Source organism: Nicotiana attenuata, unplaced genomic scaffold (assembly GCF_001879085.1).
Source record: "Nicotiana attenuata strain UT unplaced genomic scaffold, NIATTr2, whole genome shotgun sequence".
NCBI lineage: Eukaryota > Viridiplantae > Streptophyta > Magnoliopsida > Solanales > Solanaceae > Nicotiana > Nicotiana attenuata.
In genome coordinates, this window is record NW_017675201.1 from 24,020 (window position 1) to 47,740 (window position 23,721).

The window sequence follows — 23,721 nt, forward strand, 5'->3', positions numbered from 1 at the left end:
ACAGTTTGATAGGGTCAATTTAACTCAAACTTAAGATGGATTAATTTGAAGTATGCTGAAATTGACATATCATATGTTGAACGAGTTGCACTAAAATTGACATATCACATGTTGAACGAATTACAATTAGACTAAATTTGACGCAGGCTGAGAAAACCTAACACTGGAAAATCCAGCGCATCCTTCCACCGCGTGGGCATATTCTCGCACATTTACTTATTTTTACAGTTATATTTACTTTTTATTTTAAAAAGCTTTCTATTTCTATTGCATGCCTCGTATTTTTTCCTTCACTCTATTCATCTATTGCATGCATCGTTGCAAAGTTTCAAAGTAAAGGACGGCCAAATACAATTTAAAACATAGAGAAAATAAAGTGGGGATTCCCAAATCTTCTCTATTAGGAATTCCTAGAGCAGCTCCACGTGAATTCTCACCCTTTTGATACTCTCAAGGTACACTTTAACAAAACCATTTATTAAATATTGCATGTTGTTCCTCTTCTTATTCCTATTTATATTTTAAAAATAAAAAGCTACATCTATTTTCTACTATTGCTATGTTGTAATATGCTTATTCGCACTTTTGCTTTAAACAAAAGCTAAATTTATTTTATTTCTATTGCCATCTTTTCTTTTTCTTATTCGCACTTAATTACACTTAAACGTAACTACCTAATTATTATTCCAAATAACAATCGGTAGCTATTTTCTATTGCTATGCATGTTGTCTTTTTGCCTATTAATTCGTTTATTACACTTCAAACAAAGTTACGTCCATTTTCTATTGCCATGCATGTCGTTTTCTGCTTTTAATTCCCACTTAGAGCCCGTTTGTCAAGATGTCAAAAATTGCTTATTTTGAAAAATACTTTTTTCATAAGTGCTTTATCCAAAAGTATTTTTGAAAAAAAACACTTATGAAAAAAAACAGTTTGTGTTTGGCCAATTCATTTAAGAAGTACTTTTTGCAACACTTGGTAAACAAATTGTGTTTGGCCGATCTTTCTAAAAGTATTTTTAAGTGTCAAATTACCAAAAATGATAGTATCAAAGTCTTATAATTATTTTAAAGAGAAAAATAAACTTTAATATTTATTGTAATTGACTTTTATTATTTTTTGTTTTATTTAATTAAAAATTAAAATATAAAGTAGATACACATATTAAAAGTTTAAATCAATATAACATATATTGTTATACCAAATCATATAATATTATCAAGTATAATTACTTATTGTTTACATGACGATTTGAATAATCAAAATACATCATTCAGTATAAATTAGAAGTCTGTTCCACCAATTACTATATATTGGTAATCCACCATGAAATAATAAGTAAAGTCGCTCACATATGATAACATTTCTCGATAATTTCATCTCTAATTCTATCACGCGACGCCTTCATATTAGCAGAAGACTTGCCTTGCATTTCTAAAGGAATATAAGAAGACCAATCTTCTTCCTCAATCTCTAGCTCTCTGCAGTAGTGTCTTCACTTGCATAATAGTTGAATTTCTTATCGGTAGAAGAATGTCGTCAGATGAAATTTTATATAGCTATGGTAGCTGTAACAAGATGATTCTAAGTGTCAAACTTGAAAGATGGCATTGAGAATAAAATATAATAGAAATAGTTTTAAATATATAAAAAATTATTGTTTTCGTAAAAAAATTTAGTTAAGTATGTTTAAATTCAAATTCAAAAAGAGTAACTATTTTTTTAATACTAACAAATAATGCAAAATTTATTTTTTTTTAAATTTAAATTCCAAAAAAATAATTATTACCTAAGCTAACTAACTTTGTCCTAAATTGCCAAGTGGCTTATTGTGAGGCTGCCACTTGGCTTAATGTGGAGGCTTTTTCTTCTTTTAATAATATATAGATTATCCGATGCAATTATAAATTTATTATCTATTTATAGGTAATTTTCACAAATTAGATTTGATAACTATTTTAAAAATTCGGGAATTAATAGCCTTTAAGAGAAGAAATTATAAATGCTTACTTGTAAGAAGAGAATTGATAATCCAAAGAGGGATGTAGATAATTTGCTTTAGGGTGGAAAAAGAAGAAGAAGATTTGGAAAGTTACAAGACATTATACAAAGAAAAAAAATCAAAAACAAGAAAAGTCAATAAAGAATTTGGAAAGTTACAATATGATTCATGTATACGATATCTTTAAATTTAAAAGAATGGTAAAAACTAAAAACAAAAATGAAAAAAAAATCCTTAAATCAATGAGGCATAGTTGGAAAATATAAATTTATGGTAAAGATAGTTTTGTCTTGAATAAATTAATTTTCTACTTCTGCTTCTGCTTCTTGGGAGAAGTTGGGAGAAGTTAGGATTTTCTGCTTCTTCCCAAAAGCAGTAAAACTGCTTCTGCTACTAGCCAATAAATTTTTTTAAAGGGCAGAATAGCCTGGCAGATACTTTTACTTATTCGGGTTTGACATCCCGGTCCCGCTACTCCGCATAGTTTCAATCAGGCACTTGCACTTGTATAAAACATTAATTTTAAATCCCTCTGACCATTGACCAAGCTTACGTGGCCTTTGTTTTGCTGAGTCAAACAAAATAAGTGATTGCACGCTCCTAAAAGCGAGTAACTGTACAAAATTTGATTAGAAAATAATAAAAGAGAAAAATAAAAAAAAGAAAAACAACGCTAGCCATTATCTCGCCGCTCTCTATCCCATCCGCTTCTTACCCCCAAATCCCTAAAGACCGCCATTGAAATTGGCACGGCTCCACAGCCTCTAAGATTAAATTTTGTTTCTCAGCCAGAGCTTTCCAAACACCATTACATTATTTCTCCTCCAATTTTAGCAATCAACTGGAGCTATGACAAAAAATTAGTAGCATAACACATGACAAGACCGAATTGATAGAGCTTAACAGAGCAGCTAGTCAAGGAACAAAGTTGTTTAATTTTGTTTTCTCAAAATAACGGAAGAAGCCGATGAAGACGCCAGAGAATTATGAGACAGTGAAGCTTGAAAATAGCGCTCCAGGCCAAAATTGGGTCGTCATCGACTGCTGAAGACGATGACGAACCTGGATTTTGTTAGTTTTATAAAAAAAAAAATGGCTATAGCTGAAGGGGCCAATAAGAAATTTTGGGTAGGAAATACTGAGTGAAACATTCTTCTCTTTCTTTTTCAATTTTTGGGTGCTGCTTCTTGGGTGTTTTGCTTGAAAGAAAATTTAAGCATAAATTTTTTTTTTAAATTCATTTGTTGTTTGGGTTTTGAAAGGATGACATAAATTTGAAGAGAAGAGGAGAGTAGTGGTGGTTTTGAACTGGTTGCCGGCGATGGTGGCGGCAAGAACACCATGGCTAGTTGAATGGATTGTAGTAATGGAGAAAAATTAGGAAAAAAGAATGAAATGAGTTTAATTGTGTTTTCAGATGGAAAAGGAAGGGTGGCGGTGAGTTGTAGTGGCGGTGGCGGGTGAAAGAGGCAGAGATAAAATGGTGGAGAGAGAGTAGGAAGGTTTGGGTTTTTTTGAGAAGAAAAGGATGGATTTGATATTTTTATTAAAAAGTATTTTTTGTAAAAACAAATAATGACATGGCATAAATTTATCTGAGGTGGATATGATGTGTCATTTATATCAGCGCGAGTGAACAACACACGTATCCGAGGTGTTTAAAATTAATGTTTTAAACAAGTGCAAGTGCCTGATTGAAACTATATAAAGTAAGGGGACCGGGATGTCAAAGCCGAATAAGTAAAGGTGTTTGTCAGGCTATTCTGTTACTTTTAACAAAGCTAACCACTCCATTTCTTATTGCTATATTATCCTTCCTCTGCATGTCCATAAATACACTCCTAATACCAATACCATACTCCACACTCACTAAACTTCAATCTCTAAAATCCTCTCCTTAAATAAAACTTTTATCTCGTTTCACCATTTCTGTTTCTTCCTCTTTGTGCAGACATGTCTGAATCAGTAACTGGAGAGAGATTTCGAATTGGTTACGCTCTTGCACCTAGAAGTCTCAGTAGTTTTATCCAAGATTCTCTCCTCATTCATGCCAAAGAACAAGGCGTTGATCTCATTCCTATCGATCTTGATAAACCATTGGTCGAACAAGGTCCGTTTGATTCTGTCTTTCACAAACTCTACGACTCTGAATGGAAGAAACAGTTAGAAGAATTCTCCCTCAAAAACCCAACTTCCATAATCGTCGACCCGATTGAATCCATTGAGAAGTTACACAATCGAGTTTCCATGCTCGACGTAGTCAGTCAATTGAAAATGGAGAATCTTGGTATACCCCTACAAGCTTTCGTTAATTCAAACGATTCTGAATCCCTACTAGACGTTGTCACTCGTGAAGGGTTGAAGTTTCCCATAATTGCAAAAGCGATGCTCGCAAATGCAACAGCTGACGCTCATCAGATGTATTTAGTCTTAAACAAAGACGGATTAAACGGAATTAAACCACCAATTGTGTTACAGGAATTCGTGAACCACGGGGGAGTTATTTTTAAGGTTTACGTAGCAGGTGATCACGTGAAATGTGTTAAAAGGAAGTCGTTGCCTGATATAACAGAGGAGAAAATGGAAAATTCAGAGAGTTTAATTCCTTTTTCTATGATATCTTATTTTGCTGATCAAGAACACAATGATGAGAGTGTTACAAAAATGATGGAAGCGGCTGAGATGCCTCCTATGGGGTTCATAAATGAAGTTTCTAATCAGCTGAGGACTGATATGAATCTGCATCTATTTAACTATGATATGATAAGAGATAATAGAGTTGGAAATCGATATCTTATTATTGATATTAATTACTTTCCTGGTTATGCTAAAGTGCCTGAATATGAAACTATGTTGACTCCTTGTTTTTTTGATCTTGCACAAGAGAAGCGAAGAAGAGAGACTGGTAATTTCGAGAAGGAGAATAAGATTCATGAGGCAGATTCTAATGGTCAGAATAAGACTCATGAGACAGATTCTAATAATGGTCACAATATCTCCTAGTTGTTCTACATATTTGGTCAATAATTTAGAATAAAGTACCGATTGAGATATAGGGCTTTTACTGTTTTTATTTCATTATATTGGACTTGCATGTAATGTATGGTGGGCAAATATGTGGATTGAAGAGCCTAATTTCAATAAAATTGCTTGAGAATGAGTTGGTGGAGGATTAGTTGTTTTGTGTGGTACTTTATCACGAAAAATTAGCCTAATTAATAGCCACTCATCTAATCGCTTAAACTAAAAATAGTTGACAGATACAATAGGTGTATAATTAGTTCATAATCTATGTACTAAGAAAAATAAACAATGAATTGGGCTGGCTAATTGTATAAAGATCCCATTTAATGGAATTTCTTGTTTTACAGACCCTATGTTAACTAAAATTAAACTCTGAATCACAGAATTAATGCGATTGCATCTTTGTGTCACGACCCGGATTTCCCACCATCGAGAGCCGTGATGGCGCCTACTAACGCAGCTAGGCAAGCCAAACCTTTTAAACATTCCCTGATTTCACCTCAACAAGAACAATATAAAAATAACGAGTCATTTAAATTAAAGCGGAAGTCATTAAAACATAGATAACTGAAAACCCAAAATGCGGAAGTTTAGCATTTCTCTACCCAAGACTGATATCGCTATCTCACGAACTACTAAAGAGTGCTACAAACAAGTCAGAATAGAAATACATAAGTGTCTGTCTCGGTACAATGAAAACAAACTGAAAACATAGAAAGGGACTCCGGCCTGCGAACGCCAGCTAGGCTACCTCGTAAGTCCCTGGACTGAAGTCAGCCCCCGATCAATATCCTACTGCTGTGGTCCAAAAGCTACTCCGGTACCGTGATCTGTGCAAGAGCACAGAAGTGTAGCATCAGCACAACCGACCCCATGTGCTAGTAAGTGCCTGGCCTAACCCCGGCGAAGTAGTGACGAGGCTAGACAGGACTACCAAACCAACCTGTGCAGTTCAATACATATATATGCAATAAAAGGAAAGAATACAGAAATTAAACAATTAGGAGGGAGGGGAGCATACTATGGGGGAAGTACAGTCCGGATATAAAGTCAGCAATTTAAGCAAGAAATCGTGCAATAACAATAATTAATGAGAGCAGGAAAATTTAACAGTTGCACGGCATCAACCTTCGTGCTTTTACTCTCATCCTCACCAAAAGTAATCAAGTAAAGTGCACGACATCAACTTCGTGCTTTCCCTCTCATACTCTCAAATCATGACACGGAATGACCCTTCGTGCAAATATAATCAAAACATGGCACGGAATGACCCTTCGTGCAAATATAATCAAAACATGGCACAGAATGACCCTTCGTGCAAATATAATCAAAGCATGGCACGGAATGACCCTTCGTGCATTATCACTCTTCCTCACCCAAACAGTAATCACAACCAAATGGGGCGAGGGGATAAACAAATAATAAGAAATGTCCCGGCAAGGGAATTACACAATTAACAGCTAAATCCCGGCAAGGGAGTAACAACAATACTTTAACATCCCGGCAAGGGAGATAATCAATATACTCAAACCATCCCGGCAAGGGATTAATCATATTTCCTTCTATTTCCTTCATTTCTTACCCAATACTCTTTTATTGTTCGAGCCAACGCTCCAAAGGATTTACAATTCACAATTCAATGCTCATACTCTTCACATTACATAGGATTTATCAATTAACACGGAAGAGTCCCAACAATATCAGAACAAGTACAAACAAGGACCCACGGTCATGCTAGACACCGGTGTATAGATACTCGTCACCATGCCTATACAGCGTACTCGATTCATTTAGCAATTAGCAAATAATAACACTCTAATCCTATTCTCTCAAGCCAAAGTTAGATCAAACACTTACCTCGGTCCAAAGAATAGCAATCAATCCTCAAATACCGCCTTTCCTCTACAATCCGACTCCGAAACAATGATATCTAGGCATAATTAATTCAATAATATCAATAAAGACTCAATGGCAAATCTGGCCTGCAACAGCTGAAGAAAACCTACTATATTTCTAAGTGCAAAACCACCCCGAACCACCTCCAGATCACTCCCGAGCCCTTGGGGCTCCTAACCTATCACACACGCTAATCCAACAACATCCTACGAACTTAACCGAGTGATCAAATCGCTAAAATAACATCATAAACGAGGAATCAAACCACAAAATCATCATTTTTCATTCTAACATCATAAACTTCAAATTTTAGATGTTTAGGTCCGAAACACGTCATATGACGTCCTATTTCAACCAAATTTCACAGAAAAGCACTTAACCCATATATAAGACTTGTCCCGGGCGTCGGAACAAAAATACGAGCCCGATACCACAGTCTTTTAATTAATTTTTATTTCTATTTTCCTTAATAATTCCAGAAAAATAATTTCACAGAAAAATTCTTTTCCTCGGGTGCTAGACCTCGGATTTCGACTCCGGGCACATGCCCGAGTCCCATATTTTTCTACGGACCCTCCGGGACCGTCAATTCACGGGTCCGGGTCCGGATCCGTTTACCAAAAATGTTGACCGAAGTCAACTTTAATCATTTTAAAGCCACATTTTGAAATTTCTCATAGAGTTTAACATATAATCTTTCCGGCTACGCGCCCGGACTGTGCATGCAAATCAAGGCAACTAAAGGTGAACTTTTCAAGGCTTCGGAAGCACAGAAAAAGAGAAATCCGGTGATGACCCTTTGGGTCGTCACAGTTAGTAAGTGCATATAATTGAAAATTTTATTAATTCTCGAATAACAAAGATTAAAATGAAAAAAAAAATAGATTATGTGTACACTTACTTATGGCATCACTGCGTAACTTCTTGACTTGTTAAGCTCATACTTTATTCAATGTATATTAGGTTCTTTATTATTGTAAATAAGAATTTAGCATAATTTATTATATTTAAGCACTTATTTTAAAATAAGTACTCATATAGAAGACTTTAATATGGTACTTAATTATNTGCGCGGTAGAAGAGGAAGCACGTGTTCTCGCCATCTGCGAAAGAACAGAGTAGAAGGACAATCAGTATTTGAGAAACAGAATCGCACGACAAGAAAGAACAAAAGTTAAATTTTTCCTAACTCCGTAGCCTCTGGGGGATAAATACAGACGTCTCCGTACCGATCCCTCAGACTCTACCAAGTTTGTCTGTGAGTAGCGAGACCTATGTAACCTAGAGCTCTGATACCAACTTGTCACGACCCGGATTTCCCACCATCGGGAGTCGTGATGGCGCCTACTATCGGAGCTAGGCAAGCCAAACTTTTAAACATTCCCTGATTTCACCTCAACAAGAACAATATAAAAATAACGAGTCATTTAAATTAAAGCGGAAGTCTTTAAAACATAGATAACTGAAAACCCAAAATGCGGAAGTTTAGCATTTCTCTACCCAAGACTGGTATCGCTATCTCACGAACTACTAAAGAGTGCTACAAACAAGTCTGAATAGAAATACATAAGTGTCTGTCTCGGTACAATGAAAACAAACTGAAAACATAGAAAGGGACTCCGGCCTGCGAACGCCAGCTAGGCTACCTCGTAAGTCCCTGGACTGAAGTCAGCTCCCGATCAATATCCTACTGCTGTGGTCCAAAAGCTGCTCCGGTACCATGATCTGTGCAAAGAGCACAGAAGTGTAGCATCAGCACAACCGACCCCATGTGCTGGTAAGTGCCTGGCCTAACCCCGGCGAAGTAGTGACGAGGCTAGACAGGACTACCAAACCAACCTGTGCAGTTCAATACATATATATGCAATAAAAGGAAAGCATACAGAAATTAAACAGTTAGGAGAGAGGGGAGCATACTATGGGGGAAGTACAGTCCGGATATAAAGTCAGCAATTTAAGCAAGAAACCGTGCAATAACAATAATTAATGAGAGCAGGAAAATTTAACAGTTGCACGACATCAACCTTCGTGCTTTTACTCTCATCCTCACCAAAAGTAATCAAGTAAAGTGCACGGCATCAACCTTCGTGCTTTCCCTCTCATACTCTCAAATCATGGCACGGAATGACCCTTCGTGCAAATATAATCAAAACATGGCACGGAATGACCCTTCGTGCAAATATAATCAATACATGGCACAGAATGACCCTTCGTGCAAATATAATCAAAACATGACACAGAATGACCCTTCGTGCAAATATAATCAAAGCATGGGACGGAATGACCCTTCGTGCATTATCACTCTTCCTCACCCAAACAGTAATCACAACCAAACGGGGCGAGGGGATAAACAAATAATAAGAAATGTCCCGGCAAGGGAATTACACAATTAACAGCTAAATCCCGGCAAGGGAGCAACATCAATACTTTCACATCCCGGCAAGGGAGATAATCAATATACTCAAACCATCTCGGCGAGGGATTAATCATATTTCCTTCTATTTCCTTCATTTCTTACCCAATAATCTTTTATTGTTCGAGCCAACGCTCCAAAGGATTTGTAGTTCACAATTCAATGCTCATACTCTTCACATTGTATAGTATTTATCAATTAACATGGAAGAGTCCCTACAATATCAGAACAAGTACAAACAAGGACCCACGGTCATGCTAGACACCGGTGCATAGATACTCGTCACCATGCCTATACACCGTACTCGACTCATTTAGCAATTAGCAAATAATAACACTCTAATCGTATTCTCTCAAGCCAAAGTTAGATCAAACACTTACCTCGGTCCAAAGAATAGCAATCAATCCTCAAATACCGCCTTTCCTCTACAATCCGACTCCGAAATAATGATATCTAGGCATAATTAATTCAATAATATCAATAAAGACTCAATGGCAACATCCCATAGCCTAGATATGAATTTCCTAGCATTCTTCCATAAATACCAAAATTCGACACCGGGCCCACATGGTCCAAACACGAGGCTCGGACCAAAACCTAGTCACCCATAACCCCACGAGTTCAAATATGCAATTTGTTTTAAGATTCGACCCCAAATTGAGGTTGAATCACCCAAAATTCTCAAAACACTAACTCTACCCAAAACCCCTAATTTCTACTTTGATTTCATGTTTTTAGGCCTAGGAATTCACTAATTAATGAAGAAAAACGAAGGAATTAGGTGGGGAATTACTTATCCAAGTGACCTTGAAGAAGGGAGGCTTCAATGGGGTCCTAAGGCTTGAAGGAGAAGGGAGCTCGTGAGAAAAAGTGAAGAAATCCCGTAACTATTCTGTTTTTAGACTTTAAAAATCGCTGGGCAAAAATGCCCTTCGCGTTCGCGGGAAAGGGGCCGCGTTCGCGAAGGGTTAATTCGACTGATCATCGCGTTCGCGATGAGGAGGCTGCGAACGCGAAGAGAAAGACTGGGGGGGGGGGTCCTGGGAAATGCTCTACGCGAACACGTGGAGTGACTCGCGAACGCGGTGAGGGAGGAACTGAAGCTACGCGAACGCGGGAATCAGTCAGCGAACGCGAAGAAGGGGACCTGGCCAGCATCGCGATCGCGTAAGGCCGATCGCGAACGCGAAGAACAAATCTGGCCTGCAACAGCTGAAGAAAACCTGCTATATTTCTAAGTGCAAAACCACCCCGAACCACCTCCGGATCACTCCCGAGCCCTCGGGGCTCCTAACCCATCACACACGCTAACCCAACAACATCCTACGAACTTAACCGAGCGATCAAATCGCTAAAATAACATCATAAACAAGGAATCAAACCTCAAAATCATCATTTTCATTCTAACTTCATAAACTTCAAATTTTAGATGTTTAGGTCCGAAACACGTCAAATGACGTCCGATTTCAACCAAATTTCACAGAAAGCGCTTAACCCATATATAAGACTTGTACCGGGCGTCGGAACCAAAATACGAGCCCGATACCACAGTCTTTTGATCAATTTTCTTTTCCATTTTCCTTAATAATTTCAGAAAAATAATTTCACAGAAAAATTCTTTTCCTCGGGTTCTAGACCTCGGATTTCGACTCCGGGCACATGCCCGAGTCCCATTTTTTTCTACGGACCCTCCGGGACTGTCAAATCACGGGTCCGGGTCCGTTTACCAAAAATGTTGACCGAAGTCAACTTTAATCATTTTAAAGCCACATTTTGAAATTTTTCACAGAATTTAACATATAATCTTTTCGGCTACGCGCTCGGACTGCGCACGCAAATCGAGACAACTAAAGGTGAGGTTTTCAAGGCCTCGAAAGCACGAAAAAAGAGAGAAATCCGGTGATGACCCTTTGGGTCGTCACACTTTGTATATTCAAAAGATATAGTCTAGGTTGAGTAATAGGGCCATGATTAGAGGCTTAATTTCATCAAGAGAGATTTTTACACCGACGACTCTTATAAAATAGTTTTTATATAAATGTTACCATATTTTGATTATTCCAATAATAGCAGATTTTATTCCAAATATAGCATATTTGAAAGTATTTAATAGTAACTAATTTATTTTTTAACTCTTCCTTAAAACAAGGGATTATGTTTAAATTCTTAATATTTTATTTCTCTTTCTCTCTCATACTATCACTCTACCATTGACTCTCTTTCTTCGAATTTTCAATCTCTTCACTGCTTTTTTCTAATGCCGTTCCAAGTATCAATTCCTTCTTTTAATTTTCATTGTGATTAAATTTGGAACTCAAAATGTTAAAAATTGATGACGAAAAATTAATATATACAATCAAGCTATGGAAGCTCATCACATTTATACCATTAATATATCTTTGTTATATCTGTTATAAATAGAATTGTATTTATGGTGAATGTCTATATTTAGAGAGATTCTAGGGTTCATTGTTTGGTGGCTAAGTCACCCTCTCCCTATAAATAGAGGATTCTATTCTATTGTAATTCATCCAATATCAATAAGAATTCTCTCTCTCTACTTTTCTCTGCAATGCTGTTCTTCTTCTTTTGTTATTTCATAACACGTTATCAGCACGAGACTCTAACCAATTGAGTAGAAGCTTTGAGATTAAGCATAATGATTGTCGATTGTTCCATGAACTTCCTTCATGATTAAATTCTGAATTTAAGGTATGTATTTTACCGTCTTTTTCTCTTTTATTCTATAATGTCATTTTAAATACAAGCCAAGAAAATAAATTTTGATTATAACTCTAATGGAGTTAGTAAGAAATTATAACCACTCGAAGTGGTAAAATGTTTATGTCTTGCCATGATCAAAGTCATGTATGATCGTGAGCACAAGAAGTGAAAACCTGTCCCATTGAATTTGCTCCATTCTCATTCCCTTAAGAGAATGTGATAGCAAATAAGTCTGAAAGAAGACAAAATTATTACCGTGAAGGTATCAATGGATGTGGACGTGGCAATAGACGAAATTATAATCATCATCATTGTGATAATGAGAATAATAAGGATTCCCAAAATAATCCTTCACTTTGTGAAAGTAATATTTGTCATTGATTTGACATGAGATTTCATAAAGCACATATAGATGATTATGGTCCATTTATGATATGAGTGTGACAACATTTGATTTATGAATACGTATTCATTCTTGGAAGAATATGAACGTGCTAGTGGTAGTGAATATACCACACTAACCTCTAGAAAGAAGTGCGAGATGAAATAAGAAAATTATTTCATTATTATGGCATAAATGGTCATTGGTCACGTACTTATTGTATGCCAAAATATTTTGGCATTGTGATTATTTAAAGACAACAGTAATTCAAGAAACAGATCTTGCATATAATTTTAACCATAACCATAATGGTATAACTTTCTCTTAAAACGGATATTCACCATATGGATGTTGATGAATGTCACGATCCAAAATCCACTAAGGGTCGTGATGGCGCCGGACACCATTGTCAGGCAAGCCAACAACAAATAACTAGTAACTTCTCGTTTTAAATATTTCTTTATACGTTTAAACAATACATAATAAATTCCGCTGAATAAGTAATGAAACATTTAACAATTTTAAATTTCTGAATAAATCCATAGACATCCCAGAACCTGGTGTCACAAGTGCATGAGCATTTACTAGGGAATGAAATAAAATACAGTAACTGTCCGGTATACAAAGTGGACAGAAATGAAAATACAGTACAATACTCTGAAGGAGACTCTGCTAGCTGCGGGTCGTCTCGATAAGTGTAGCTCACCTAAGTCTCTGTATCAACCATGTCGCTATGCCATTAAGCCACTAGTCGCACATAAACTTGTGCAACAAAAATGTACAGCAAGTGTAGTATGAGTACGAAAACAACGTGTACTCAGTAAGTATCCCGCCTAATCTCGAAGAAGTAGAGACGAGATGGCAACTTCGATACTTACTAAAGGTCCAGTAATAATATTATTAATGCGATGACTCACGGATTTATTAAGAACAACAGTAGATTCAAATGAGTCACTAAACAGGTGGAAGTTCCTTTTTATTTAAAGTCTCCGGATTCATAATCCATCAATTAACAATTATCTCAAGTCGGAGAACAGATAGCAATATCAATAAATCTCAAGGAAAGCAATGCAAGCATGCGCAACTCATGCCGATGTCGTACGACCCGATCCAACATAAATGTAAAATGTGCACTGCCGAGGATCGAGCGGCACGAACCATAGATGCATCTATTACCCCGCTCGCGAATCATACATGCGACGCGGTCAAATTTAACTAAACAATCACCCTGCTCGCGAATCATACATGCGACGCAGGTACACATAGAAATACATGCTCAAACAGTAAATTAAGAATTTATCGGGGAACACTTATCCAAATAAAAGCCAATTCTCTTTTAATGATTTAAGAAATGAGGTTTAATCCTCTTAGAAATTCATTTACCAATTCGATAGGATTTAAGAAATTCAACAGTCAATAAGATCAAAGATATTCCAAGTATAGCATGCTTTTTGGGTCCTAGACTACCCTGATTTACACATATTAGTAGCTATGCACGGACTCTCGTCACCTCGTACGTATGTAGCCCCCACAAATAGGAGCACATGACCAATTATTTCACCTATGGGGATAATTCCCTCTTACAAGGTTAGAAAAGAGACTCACACCGCTCCGAAGATCCATAACCGGCATTCCACGCCCTTTCGAAGACTCAAATCGATGCTAAATGCTCCAAAGCTAGCCAATAATTATGCAAATCCATTAATATATGCTCAATTACTCATTACAATCCAATTTATAACAATTCCTAGCCTCGATCGAAAAGTTGACAAAAATGTGCTCGGGCCCACGTGCCCGGATTTCAAAATTTTCGAAGAATAAGTTTACCCATAGCCTCACGAACTCAAATATATAATTTACTCTCAATTTCATACCCGTAATTGTGGTCAAATTCCAAGAATGTCAATTTTCTTGGTATTCCCTCAAACCCCAAGTTTCTACCAATTTCATGCTCAAATCCGTATATAATCGATGTATTTAACTCAAGATAGGTGGGGATAGCTTACCTTATCGTTGATGATGAAAATCCCCTCTTGAAACCCTCCAAGAATCGCCCAAGCCAAGAAAATATGAGAGAAAATGTCCAAATCCCGATTTTTAAAACACTCACTGGCTCCAGCACTTTCCGCATCTGCGGTCTCTTGACCGCTTCTGCGATTCCGCAGGTGCGGACCAAACGCCGCTTCTGCGAATCTAGGGCTCCTAGCCTAATCCACTTCTGCGTCCTCTCCTCCGCAGATGCGGTCTCGCTTCTGCGGCGAGATGATTGCATCTGCGGTCCCAGCTCTCCCCCGCCAATACCGCATCTGCGACCACAGGGCCGCTTCTGCGGCTCCGCACCTACGGCCCTAGTCTCGCAGGTGGAGTTACACCAGCAACCAGCAACTTCAGCTCCTCTTTAAACTCCAAATTCGATCCGTTAACCACCCGGAATCCACCCGAGGCCCCCGGGACCCCAACCAATCATACCAACCAGTCCCAAAACACATTACGGACTTGCTCGAGGCCTCAAATCATATCAAACAACGCCAAAATCACGAATCGACCTCCAATCCGAGCTTTATGGACTTTAGAACTTCAAACTTCTACTTTCGATGTTTAAACCTAGCAAATCACGTCCGATTGACCTCAAATTTTGCACACAAGTCGTATTCGACATTGCGGACCTACTTCAACTTTTGAAATCGAATTCCGACCCCGATATCAAAAAGTCCACTTCCGGTCAAACTTCTCAAAAACCTTCAAATTTCTATCTTTAGCCAAATGACTCCAAAATGACCCACGGACCTCCGAATTTACTTCCGATCACGCTCCCAACACCAGAATCACCATACGGAGCTACTCCCAGACTCGGATTCCCAGCGGACGTCGATAACACTGAAATGCACTTCAACCCAAACTTATGAAATTTCTTCCAAAATGCTAACTTCCACAATAGGCGCCAAAACGCTCTCGGGTCATCCAAAACCCAATTCGGGCATACGCTCAAGTCTTAAATCATCATACGAACCTACTGGAACCTTCGAATCCCAATTCCGGGGTCGTTTACTCAAAAATCCAATCCTAGTTGATTCTTTCAACTTAAAGCTTCCGAAATGAGAATTCTCCTTCCGAATCAACCCCGAACTTCCCGAAATTCAATTCCGACCACGCGTACAAGTCGTAATACCTGAAATGGTGCTGCTCATGGCCTCAAACTGCTGAACGACGCGCTAGAGCTCAAAACGACCGGTCGGATCGTTACAATGAATATGTGGTAGTACCAAATTAATTGAGAGCTCTGGAAGAGCCAATTATTACTATTTTGGAGAAACACAATTGATTACCAATAAGGTATTGTGTTTTTGTAAGTCTCAAAGAAACTTATTCAGTTTCCAAAGTATACGCGAAAGCAGGTTGATTATATTGAGACTATAAATAAAGAAAAGATTTAATATCTTCTATTACTACAACTTATAGCGGGGTAATATGTATGTGAAAAGTTACCCGCTTTATTCTCCAGTTTGTACTACACAAATAAGAGAATACCACAATAAAGTGGATGTTTATTAATATAAAAACCCATATCATAATAAACTTGGAGTTTATTGATAATTGCACACGTCATGGTGTAAATCTGAATTTATCAATATTGATAATTTATCCAGTTGGCATAATCAGTTTAGCCATATAAGTTGGTTATTTAGTTGGTAAAGTCAACCGAAAGTTGACTTGTGGGGGAATGATCTCGCAATTGGATTTTTATGGTTCGGATAGCTTCGTTAGGTAATTTGGGACTTAGGAGTATGTTCGGAATGTAATTCCGAGGTCCGTGGTAGATTTAGGCTTGAATTGGCGAAATTGGGAATTTGGCATTTTCCGGTCGGCTGTGGAAATCTTGATATCGGGGTTGGATTGGAATATTGGAAATTGGAAAAGATCCGCTGGGTCATTTGTGATGTGTGTGCAAAATTTTAGGTCATTCGAATGAGGTTTGGTAGGGTTTTACATCATTTGCGGAATTCGGAAGTCTTGGAATCCTCAGGCTTGAATCCGAGGGTGATTTGATGTTTTGATATTGTTTTGAGTGTTCCGAAGGTTGGAATAAGTTTGAATGGTGATATGTGACTTGTTGGCATGTTTGGTTGAGGTCCTGAGGGCCTCGGGATGGATTTGGGTGGTTGACGTAAGGATTGGCTTTGAATTGCTGCTACAGATTTTGCTGTTTATGTTGTTTCCGCACCTGCGGAGTGGGGACCGCAGGTGCGATGATCGCAGATGAGGAAAGCAACCGCAGATGCGGTATTTGTCGCAGGAGCGGAGGTTTCGACCGCACCTGCGAGCCGACAGGTACGTGGCTTGGGGTGCAGGTGCGAAAGCTGGAGACTTAAGTGAAATGCGCAGATGCGACGTTTGGACTGCAGGTCCGGTCCTGCAGGTGCGTGAATTGGGCCGTAGGTGCGAAAGTGCTGGGCAGAATGTATAAAAAGGCCCCTTCGCGAATTTCAGTCATTCTTTCACCATTTTTGTGCGATTTTGGAGCTCCAAGCTGTGAATTCAAGGTTGAATCGAGGGGTTTCAGTAAGGTATGTTACTTGGGCTTTGTATTTGGTGTTTGTGATGATTTTTGCACTACCTAATCATGAAATTAGTGGGGAATTTGGGGTGAAATTGAAGGTTAGGGCTTGAGTTTTGGAGAGCTTTGATTGGGCATTTGAGGGGGCATTTGAGGTCCGATTTTGGTGATTTTGGTATGTATAGACTCGTAAGGGGATAAGGATTCTAGTGTTGTGATTTTTATCGGATTACGAGATGTGGGCACGGGGGTCGGGTTTGGCCAATTTTGGGACTTTTGAGTTAATTTGATTATCTTTGCTTGGACTTAGGTCCTTTGGCGTGTATTAATGGTGTGATACATTTTTGTTAGATTTCGAGCATTTGGAGGGCGAGTCGAGAGGCAAAGGCATCGCTGGTTAGAGTTTGGTCCCGTTTGAGGTAAGTAATGATTGTAAATATTGTCCTGAGGGTATGAAACCCCGGATTTCACATCGTTGTACTATTTTGAGGTGACGCACACGCTTGATAGAGAGCATGAGGGGCGTGCACCATTGGGGATTGTGACTTGGTCCGTCCCGTAGCAACTATTAAGTTGCATATTTGATTGAAACTACTTGATACTATCATATGTTAGAAAGTATTACTATGTTTTGGGCTGAACGCCGTATTTGGGCCTCGTGCCAATGATTTGGACCCTTAGGGGCATTCTTTTGCTAATATTCCTCGCTGCTTTGATTCAATAACTGTACTCAGTCATGCTATATTTTACTGATTTCATAACTCAGTCTTATTTACTCTGATTTGATGCATAAATGATATTTTGGGCTGAGCACCCTGTTTTACTGTTAGCCCGAATGGCTTGAGAGGTTTCTGACTGAGCAAGGCCGAGGGCCTGTGTTGTGAGGATATCATGGGATCGGGCTGCGCGCCGCACCATGTTGTATTGTTTTGTGATATATGAGAGGCCAAGGGCCTGATTTATTATGCCACGAGATGGCTTGTGATAGCGCTTGGGCTGTAGGAGCCCCTCCGGAGTCTGTACACCCCAGTGAGCGCAGGTACCCAGAGTGAGTGATATGTTTTTCCCGAGGGGCTGATCCTGACACATATTGTGCCCGAGGGACTGATTACGAGTGATTGTGAGGTAGCCCGAGGGGCTGGTTCTGTTGATATTATGCCCGAGGGGCGATTTATGATACATGTCTTGCCCGAGGGACTATTTAAGATTCTCATCATTTTTTTTACCCTAAACTTCATTGATTATTTGCTTAAACTGCTAGAAGGACATTTTGAAAGAATTTTTTCTTTTAGTAAAATTGTATTTTTTAATGAGATAAAAGATTTCTATACTGTTTTGGAAATGTAATGTACTTACTGTAGTGCTATGAAGTGGGATTATCTGATTTCTTACTGCTCGATTTTCATTTACTCTTATTACTTACTGAGTTGGCATACTCACATTACTCCCTGCACCTTGTGCGCAGATCCAGGAGTTGCAGGTCGTGATAGCAAGCGCTGATCGTTCATCCAGCAGGTCTTTTCGGAGTCGGCAAGGTAGCTGCATGGCGTTCGCAGCCTTGCACTTCTCCCTCTTATCTTCCTTAGACTGTTTTTAGTATCTTTATTTCCGGACTATGATAGTCTTTATTGTACTTAGACAGACCTTAGTGGATGCTCGTGACTTGTGACACCCCGATGTCAGGCTTGTGTTATTTTCCGCACTTGTTATTTAGACTCATGTTATGAGATTTTATTAATTAATAGCTTAAAAATGTCTTTTATGAAATACTGGTTTGATTTGGGATTTGTGTCGCCTAGCCTAGTTTCACTATAGGCACCATCACGACTGGGTCGGTTTTAGGGTCGTGACAAGTTGGTATCAGAGCCTAGTTTACATAGGTCTCACAAGTCATGAGCTGGTTTAATAGAGTCTTGCGGATCGGTACGGACATATCTGTACTTATCTTCGAGAGGCTGCAGAACCTTTAGGAAAACATCACGTTCTTGAATTCCTGTCGTGCGAATATGTTGATTCTGGTAACTAAACCTCTATTATTCTATTCTCTCACAGATGGTGAGGACACGTGCTATCGGTCAGGACGGATGACCACCAGTACCAGCAGTTGGGGCCACTAGAGGCCGAGGATGCGGTCGATGCCGTGGTAGGGGCAGGGGTGCAGCCCGCACAACAGCTAGGGTAGCACCTGCAGATCCACCAGCCGTCCCAGTTCATGATTAGGTCCCAGTTGCAGACGCTCCAGCAGTACCAGCTCAGGCACCGGCTGTGCCTATTGTTATCCCAGGCCTTCAGGAGGCCCTGGCCCAGATTCTATCAGTGTGCACTGGCCTGGCTCAAGCGGTCTCAGTTACTACGGCCGCAGCTACTTCTCAGGCCGGGGGAGGCACTCAGACTCCCACCGCTCGCACACCTGAGCAGGTCGTGCTGGGACTTCAGACACCGGGGGCACCTCCAGCCCAGCCGATTGTAGCTGCTCAGGACTATGTAGCTCCTGTTATGCCAGAGGACGAGCAGCGCATTTGGAGAGGTTTGGTAGACTTTAGCCTCCGTCATTTAGTGGTGCTGACGGTGAGGATGCACAGGGTTTTTTGGATAAGTGTCAGAGGATGCTTCGAACCGCAGGTATTCTGGAGACCAGTGGGGTCTCGTTCACTACTTTCCAGTTCTCCAGGGTTGCACTTAGTTGGTGGGAGGCTTACGAGAAACGTAGGCCGGTTGGCGCAGTGCACCTTTCTTGGCAGCAGTTCTCCGTTCTCTTCCTGGAGAAGTTTGTACCTGAGTCTCGCCGAGAGAAGCTGCGCAGGCAGTTCGAGCAGCTTCTTCAGGGTGATAGGTTTGTTACATAGTATGAGATGCGATTCTCTGAGTTGGCTCGTCATGCGGTCTGGTTGGTTCCCACTGACCAAGAGAGGATCAGGTGGTTTATAGATGGCCTCAGTTTTCAACTAAGGTTGCTTATGACCAGAGAGAGAGTATCTGGTGCTACCTTTTATGAGGTTCACTACAAGAAATTGGCCTTTTTGTGGCGACACTTTTTGTGGCGACATTAATCGCCACAAAAGCCCCAATAGTCGCCACTAAAAACAAATAGCAGCGACTTTAAGGTCACTCCTAGTAAAACCGTTACTAAATGTTATTTGTGGCAATATTGTCGGGTCGCCATTAATAAGCCTCAATAGTGGCGACTATACTTGCCACAAAAGTTGACAAATATCCCCATTGAAAAATGACTTGTTGTGGCGACTATAACCGTGCATTAGTGACGACCTTGGTCGCCACAAATAGTTGTATTTGATATTTTTTTTCCAAATATTCAGCATCAAATTCATACTAATATTGCACAAATGTATATTACGACAACCCATTAACATTATAAGAGACACCATTGAAGACAATTTTCAAACAGAATGACACATTCTTCTGTGGTATTCTTAGTTCCTTAAAAGATCTCCTCGGGAATAAGACGTAACTCCTGTTTTTTGTGTACACACATGAAACACGCAAAAAAGTTACAACATGAAAATAAAATATCTTGGAGCTCCTCCTTGGCTAGAATCATTTCCTCCTGAAGACCATGACTTTCTCTCGTATCCTAGAATGCAGTCGCAGGTGCGAGAAAAATCCTGAACAAAATCTCTAGGGAATAATGTTGGCGTATCCGCATGTGCAGCTCCTTTGTGATGTTCCATAAGACGGCATGCCGTTATCGTTTGCGCACACTTTGGACAGTTCCGTTACCACCTATAGAAGAAATTTCGGAAGATTTGTTAGACAACACATTTTGATACCATAAAAATGGAATGATGTAATCCTATTAATATGCTTTTTTAAAGTCACGATCAAAATGAAGACTAAAGTTACCCCCTTTCACTGCATTCATGCTTTAATCTCATATTACTTTGGTTGGAATAAGATGTGCACTTCAAGAAACTCATAAACCAAATTCCAGAGATAAAGTGTGTTGAGAAGACCTACAAGAAAAACTATATCCTATGAGATGAAGTGTTCATAGTGCAATATCAATTCTATCCCTTTTTCCGTGCACAATAAGGTCAACCTCATGCGACTTAAACATCTTTAAGTCTATTCAATATCACTGAATTGTGGAAAAAAGAATACAAATTGCAGAAGCAAGATTTAGCTGAACCAACTACTTATTAGTTATTACTGGTCTATGACCACAATAGCAAACAGTGTGGTAGTTTAATATACTCTACAATTGTCCACTATCTGTAATATAAATAACTGAACTAAAATAACAACAAAAGATAAAATCTTATAGATAATCCAATAGCACAAAATATATCACAGGTTCTGTGAAGTGGTTTTAATTAGAATACTTTTTATTTGAACACTTGTTGTATATTCTAGATATTTCAAGCAACCACTACTAATACCAAGGTGTATTAGTGTATTACCAACAAGCTTTTCCTTTCTTTCTTTCCAGGTCTATTCTTATTTCATCTTTTTTCCCCAGGAAACTTTTTGTAGATCATTCTATATTTTAACTGACCAACATATATAGGTCAATTCACTAGTTTCAAATAGCCTTCAACATTTATTTACAACTTGAACCATTCTTTAAATTTTAATTGCCATCATCGGATGACACAATGGAATTACTAAACGAACAAGTAAGAACCAAAAGAGCTGGTTCTCCACGATAACAGAGGAAATGCAGTTACAAAATCAACAAATCAAATCACAAATTACCCACACCAAATGAATAAAGTCAAATAGAGCTTACTTTCCTTTGGTTTTCCCTATATGTAGCTCCACATTGAGTTAGCCAACATCAAGCCCAAAAAATCATGAGAAACTCAGCTAATACAACCACTGACCTGCGGCCATTCAGATACATGACTAAGGAAAAATTGTGTATAACTCGCAAGTTTGTAACTCATGAACCAACTATAAATGTATAACTTGGACATGCATGTAATATCTCTATCACAAAACTAGAACACTTAACTGCCACTATTCTATCATGAGCTTAAGACTAATATTTAAGAACAACCTAGACACTTAGTCGCCACTACAAGAACGAGGAAATAAAAATGGTTTAAAGATAGCAAAAAATGATTTACCTTGCCAAGTGTAAAATACTTTCGACTTAATCACATGCCAATACAGCTTTCAATAACTAGTTTTCCAACTTCTACATTAAGGAACAATACTTTGATGATAAAATCTAATACAAGGTGATTAAAAAGAATAAAAACTTGAATAAAGTTCATGAGGTAGTTTCTAAGAGGAGGCTATTGTAATATTAAACATGAGAAGAATATTCTATCAGATATTTTGATGCAGTTCACAATAAGTTAAATGTCTCCAAGAATAACCTGTTTGTGACATCCATTTAATAAACAAATAAGCAGAAATTGGTGATGACAAAGAGCAGTTGGTTCCAATTTGGCCAATTAGTTACTTAGCAACCAATCTGATTAGATGAGCATCTCAAATACTTAATAAACCAACTAACCAAATACATGTGAAATCCAAGATTCTCTTTTCATTTAAAAAATCACAAGATGGACCAACCTCTAAGTCTATTTTGCTTTCCTATCTTAAAACATTTGTTGAAAAAGTAACAAAGCAAATTAACACAAATTCTCACCCAGAGACCTAAAATCTATGCTATTAGCAATCAATAACTAAGAGAAAGGAGCATTGAATCATTCCAAAAGCTTCAAAAATTACCTAAAATCTAACACTCCAAAGCACCGAGTTATTCAAGTAAAAAAGCCCTAAAATTTCCAAAATATTATCAAACCCACTGATTTTGAAGCTTGAGAGCGCAAATATTATATTAAAAAGAAGATCCCATATCATCGCAAAGCCTTAATTTTACACTTTTGCAACACTAAATAACCAAAAATCGCTAAAGATCGTGCTTACCCTAAATCTCATGCCGCAAAAATGCACCAATCAACATCAGATGTAATCGCTTCTCCTGAATATGAGCATAGTCCGTAAAGCATCACAATACAGAAATAGGATTAGATTTTTCACCTCAACAGAGCAGAGAGCACAAAATCTAGAGAGGAAAAAATGATGAAGGAAGTCAGAGCTCGATTTGACGGATAATGAGACAAAAAGGAGTGTGTTCACCATCGATAGTGTGTGACCCTCTTCAGTGAGGAGCAAGTTCAAGATGATTTGGGGTTGAGAAGGTGGAGCAAGTTAGAGATTTTACGAGGAGGAGATTTGTTACTTTAGGGTTTATTTTTTCGTTTTTTGTACAAAATAGCACAATTAGGGGTGACTGAATAGGATAGGTTCAGTTGCGACAACAAAAGTCATCACAAATACTTTGTGGCTTTTACCGGGGCTGTGCGAAATCACTAGTTTTTGTAGCGACTCATTTTTAGTCGTCATTGATAGGTTGCTTTCAGCGGCGACAACATTAATCGCTGCTATACCCTAATCTTTTGTAGCGACCAAGTGAGTTGCCACTTAAAGTCGCCACTGTAGATCAGCTTTCTTGTAGTGGTTGTTGACATAGCTTGATAGATTGAGATGGTTCGTGGTCAGGAGAGGGTTGAGAGGGAGCTTAAGAGGCCTCGTGGTCAGGGTGGATTTAGTGGTGCTCCTCATGGGGGTCAGTTTCAGCACGGTAGAGGCCGTCCATTCAGACATGCTCAGTTAGCTCGCATCGTGGGCATCATCGGGCCATGGTTCTCATAGTTCTCATCAGGGCTATTCCTCACTTAGTGCCCTTCCA

The 23,721-nt window shown here is 38.7% G+C and overlaps 1 protein-coding gene and 1 long non-coding RNA gene across 4 annotated transcripts; one reads left to right on the forward strand and one right to left on the reverse strand.

Moving 5' to 3' along the window:
* Positions 1-3,814: 3,814 nt before the first annotated feature.
* LOC109219793 (inositol-tetrakisphosphate 1-kinase 1-like) lies at positions 3,815-5,172 on the forward strand. Its single transcript, XM_019384265.1, has one exon. It carries the CDS (start codon positions 3,957-3,959, stop codon positions 5,004-5,006), a length of 1,050 nt encoding a protein of 349 aa, XP_019239810.1. The 5' UTR covers positions 3,815-3,956; the 3' UTR covers positions 5,007-5,172.
* Positions 5,173-20,346: 15,174 nt separating this feature from the next.
* LOC109219794 lies at positions 20,347-23,301 on the reverse strand. 3 transcript variants are annotated; one of them, XR_002066992.1, is made up of 3 exons: positions 22,896-23,301; positions 21,745-21,838; positions 20,347-20,968 (listed from the first exon to the last, which is right to left on the reverse strand). It is a non-coding gene; the product is annotated as an uncharacterized LOC109219794 (long non-coding RNA). The 3 variants fall into 3 exon arrangements; XR_002066991.1 differs by having other exon boundaries at positions 20,347-20,738; positions 20,859-21,838; XR_002066990.1 differs by having other exon boundaries at positions 20,347-21,838.
* Positions 23,302-23,721: the final 420 nt, after the last annotated feature.

Excerpts from the sequence above, each read along its gene's own strand:
- LOC109219793 (XM_019384265.1), top strand. The coding sequence starts at position 3,957 with ATGTCTGAATCAGTAACTGGAGAGAGATTTCGAATTGGTTACGCTCTT.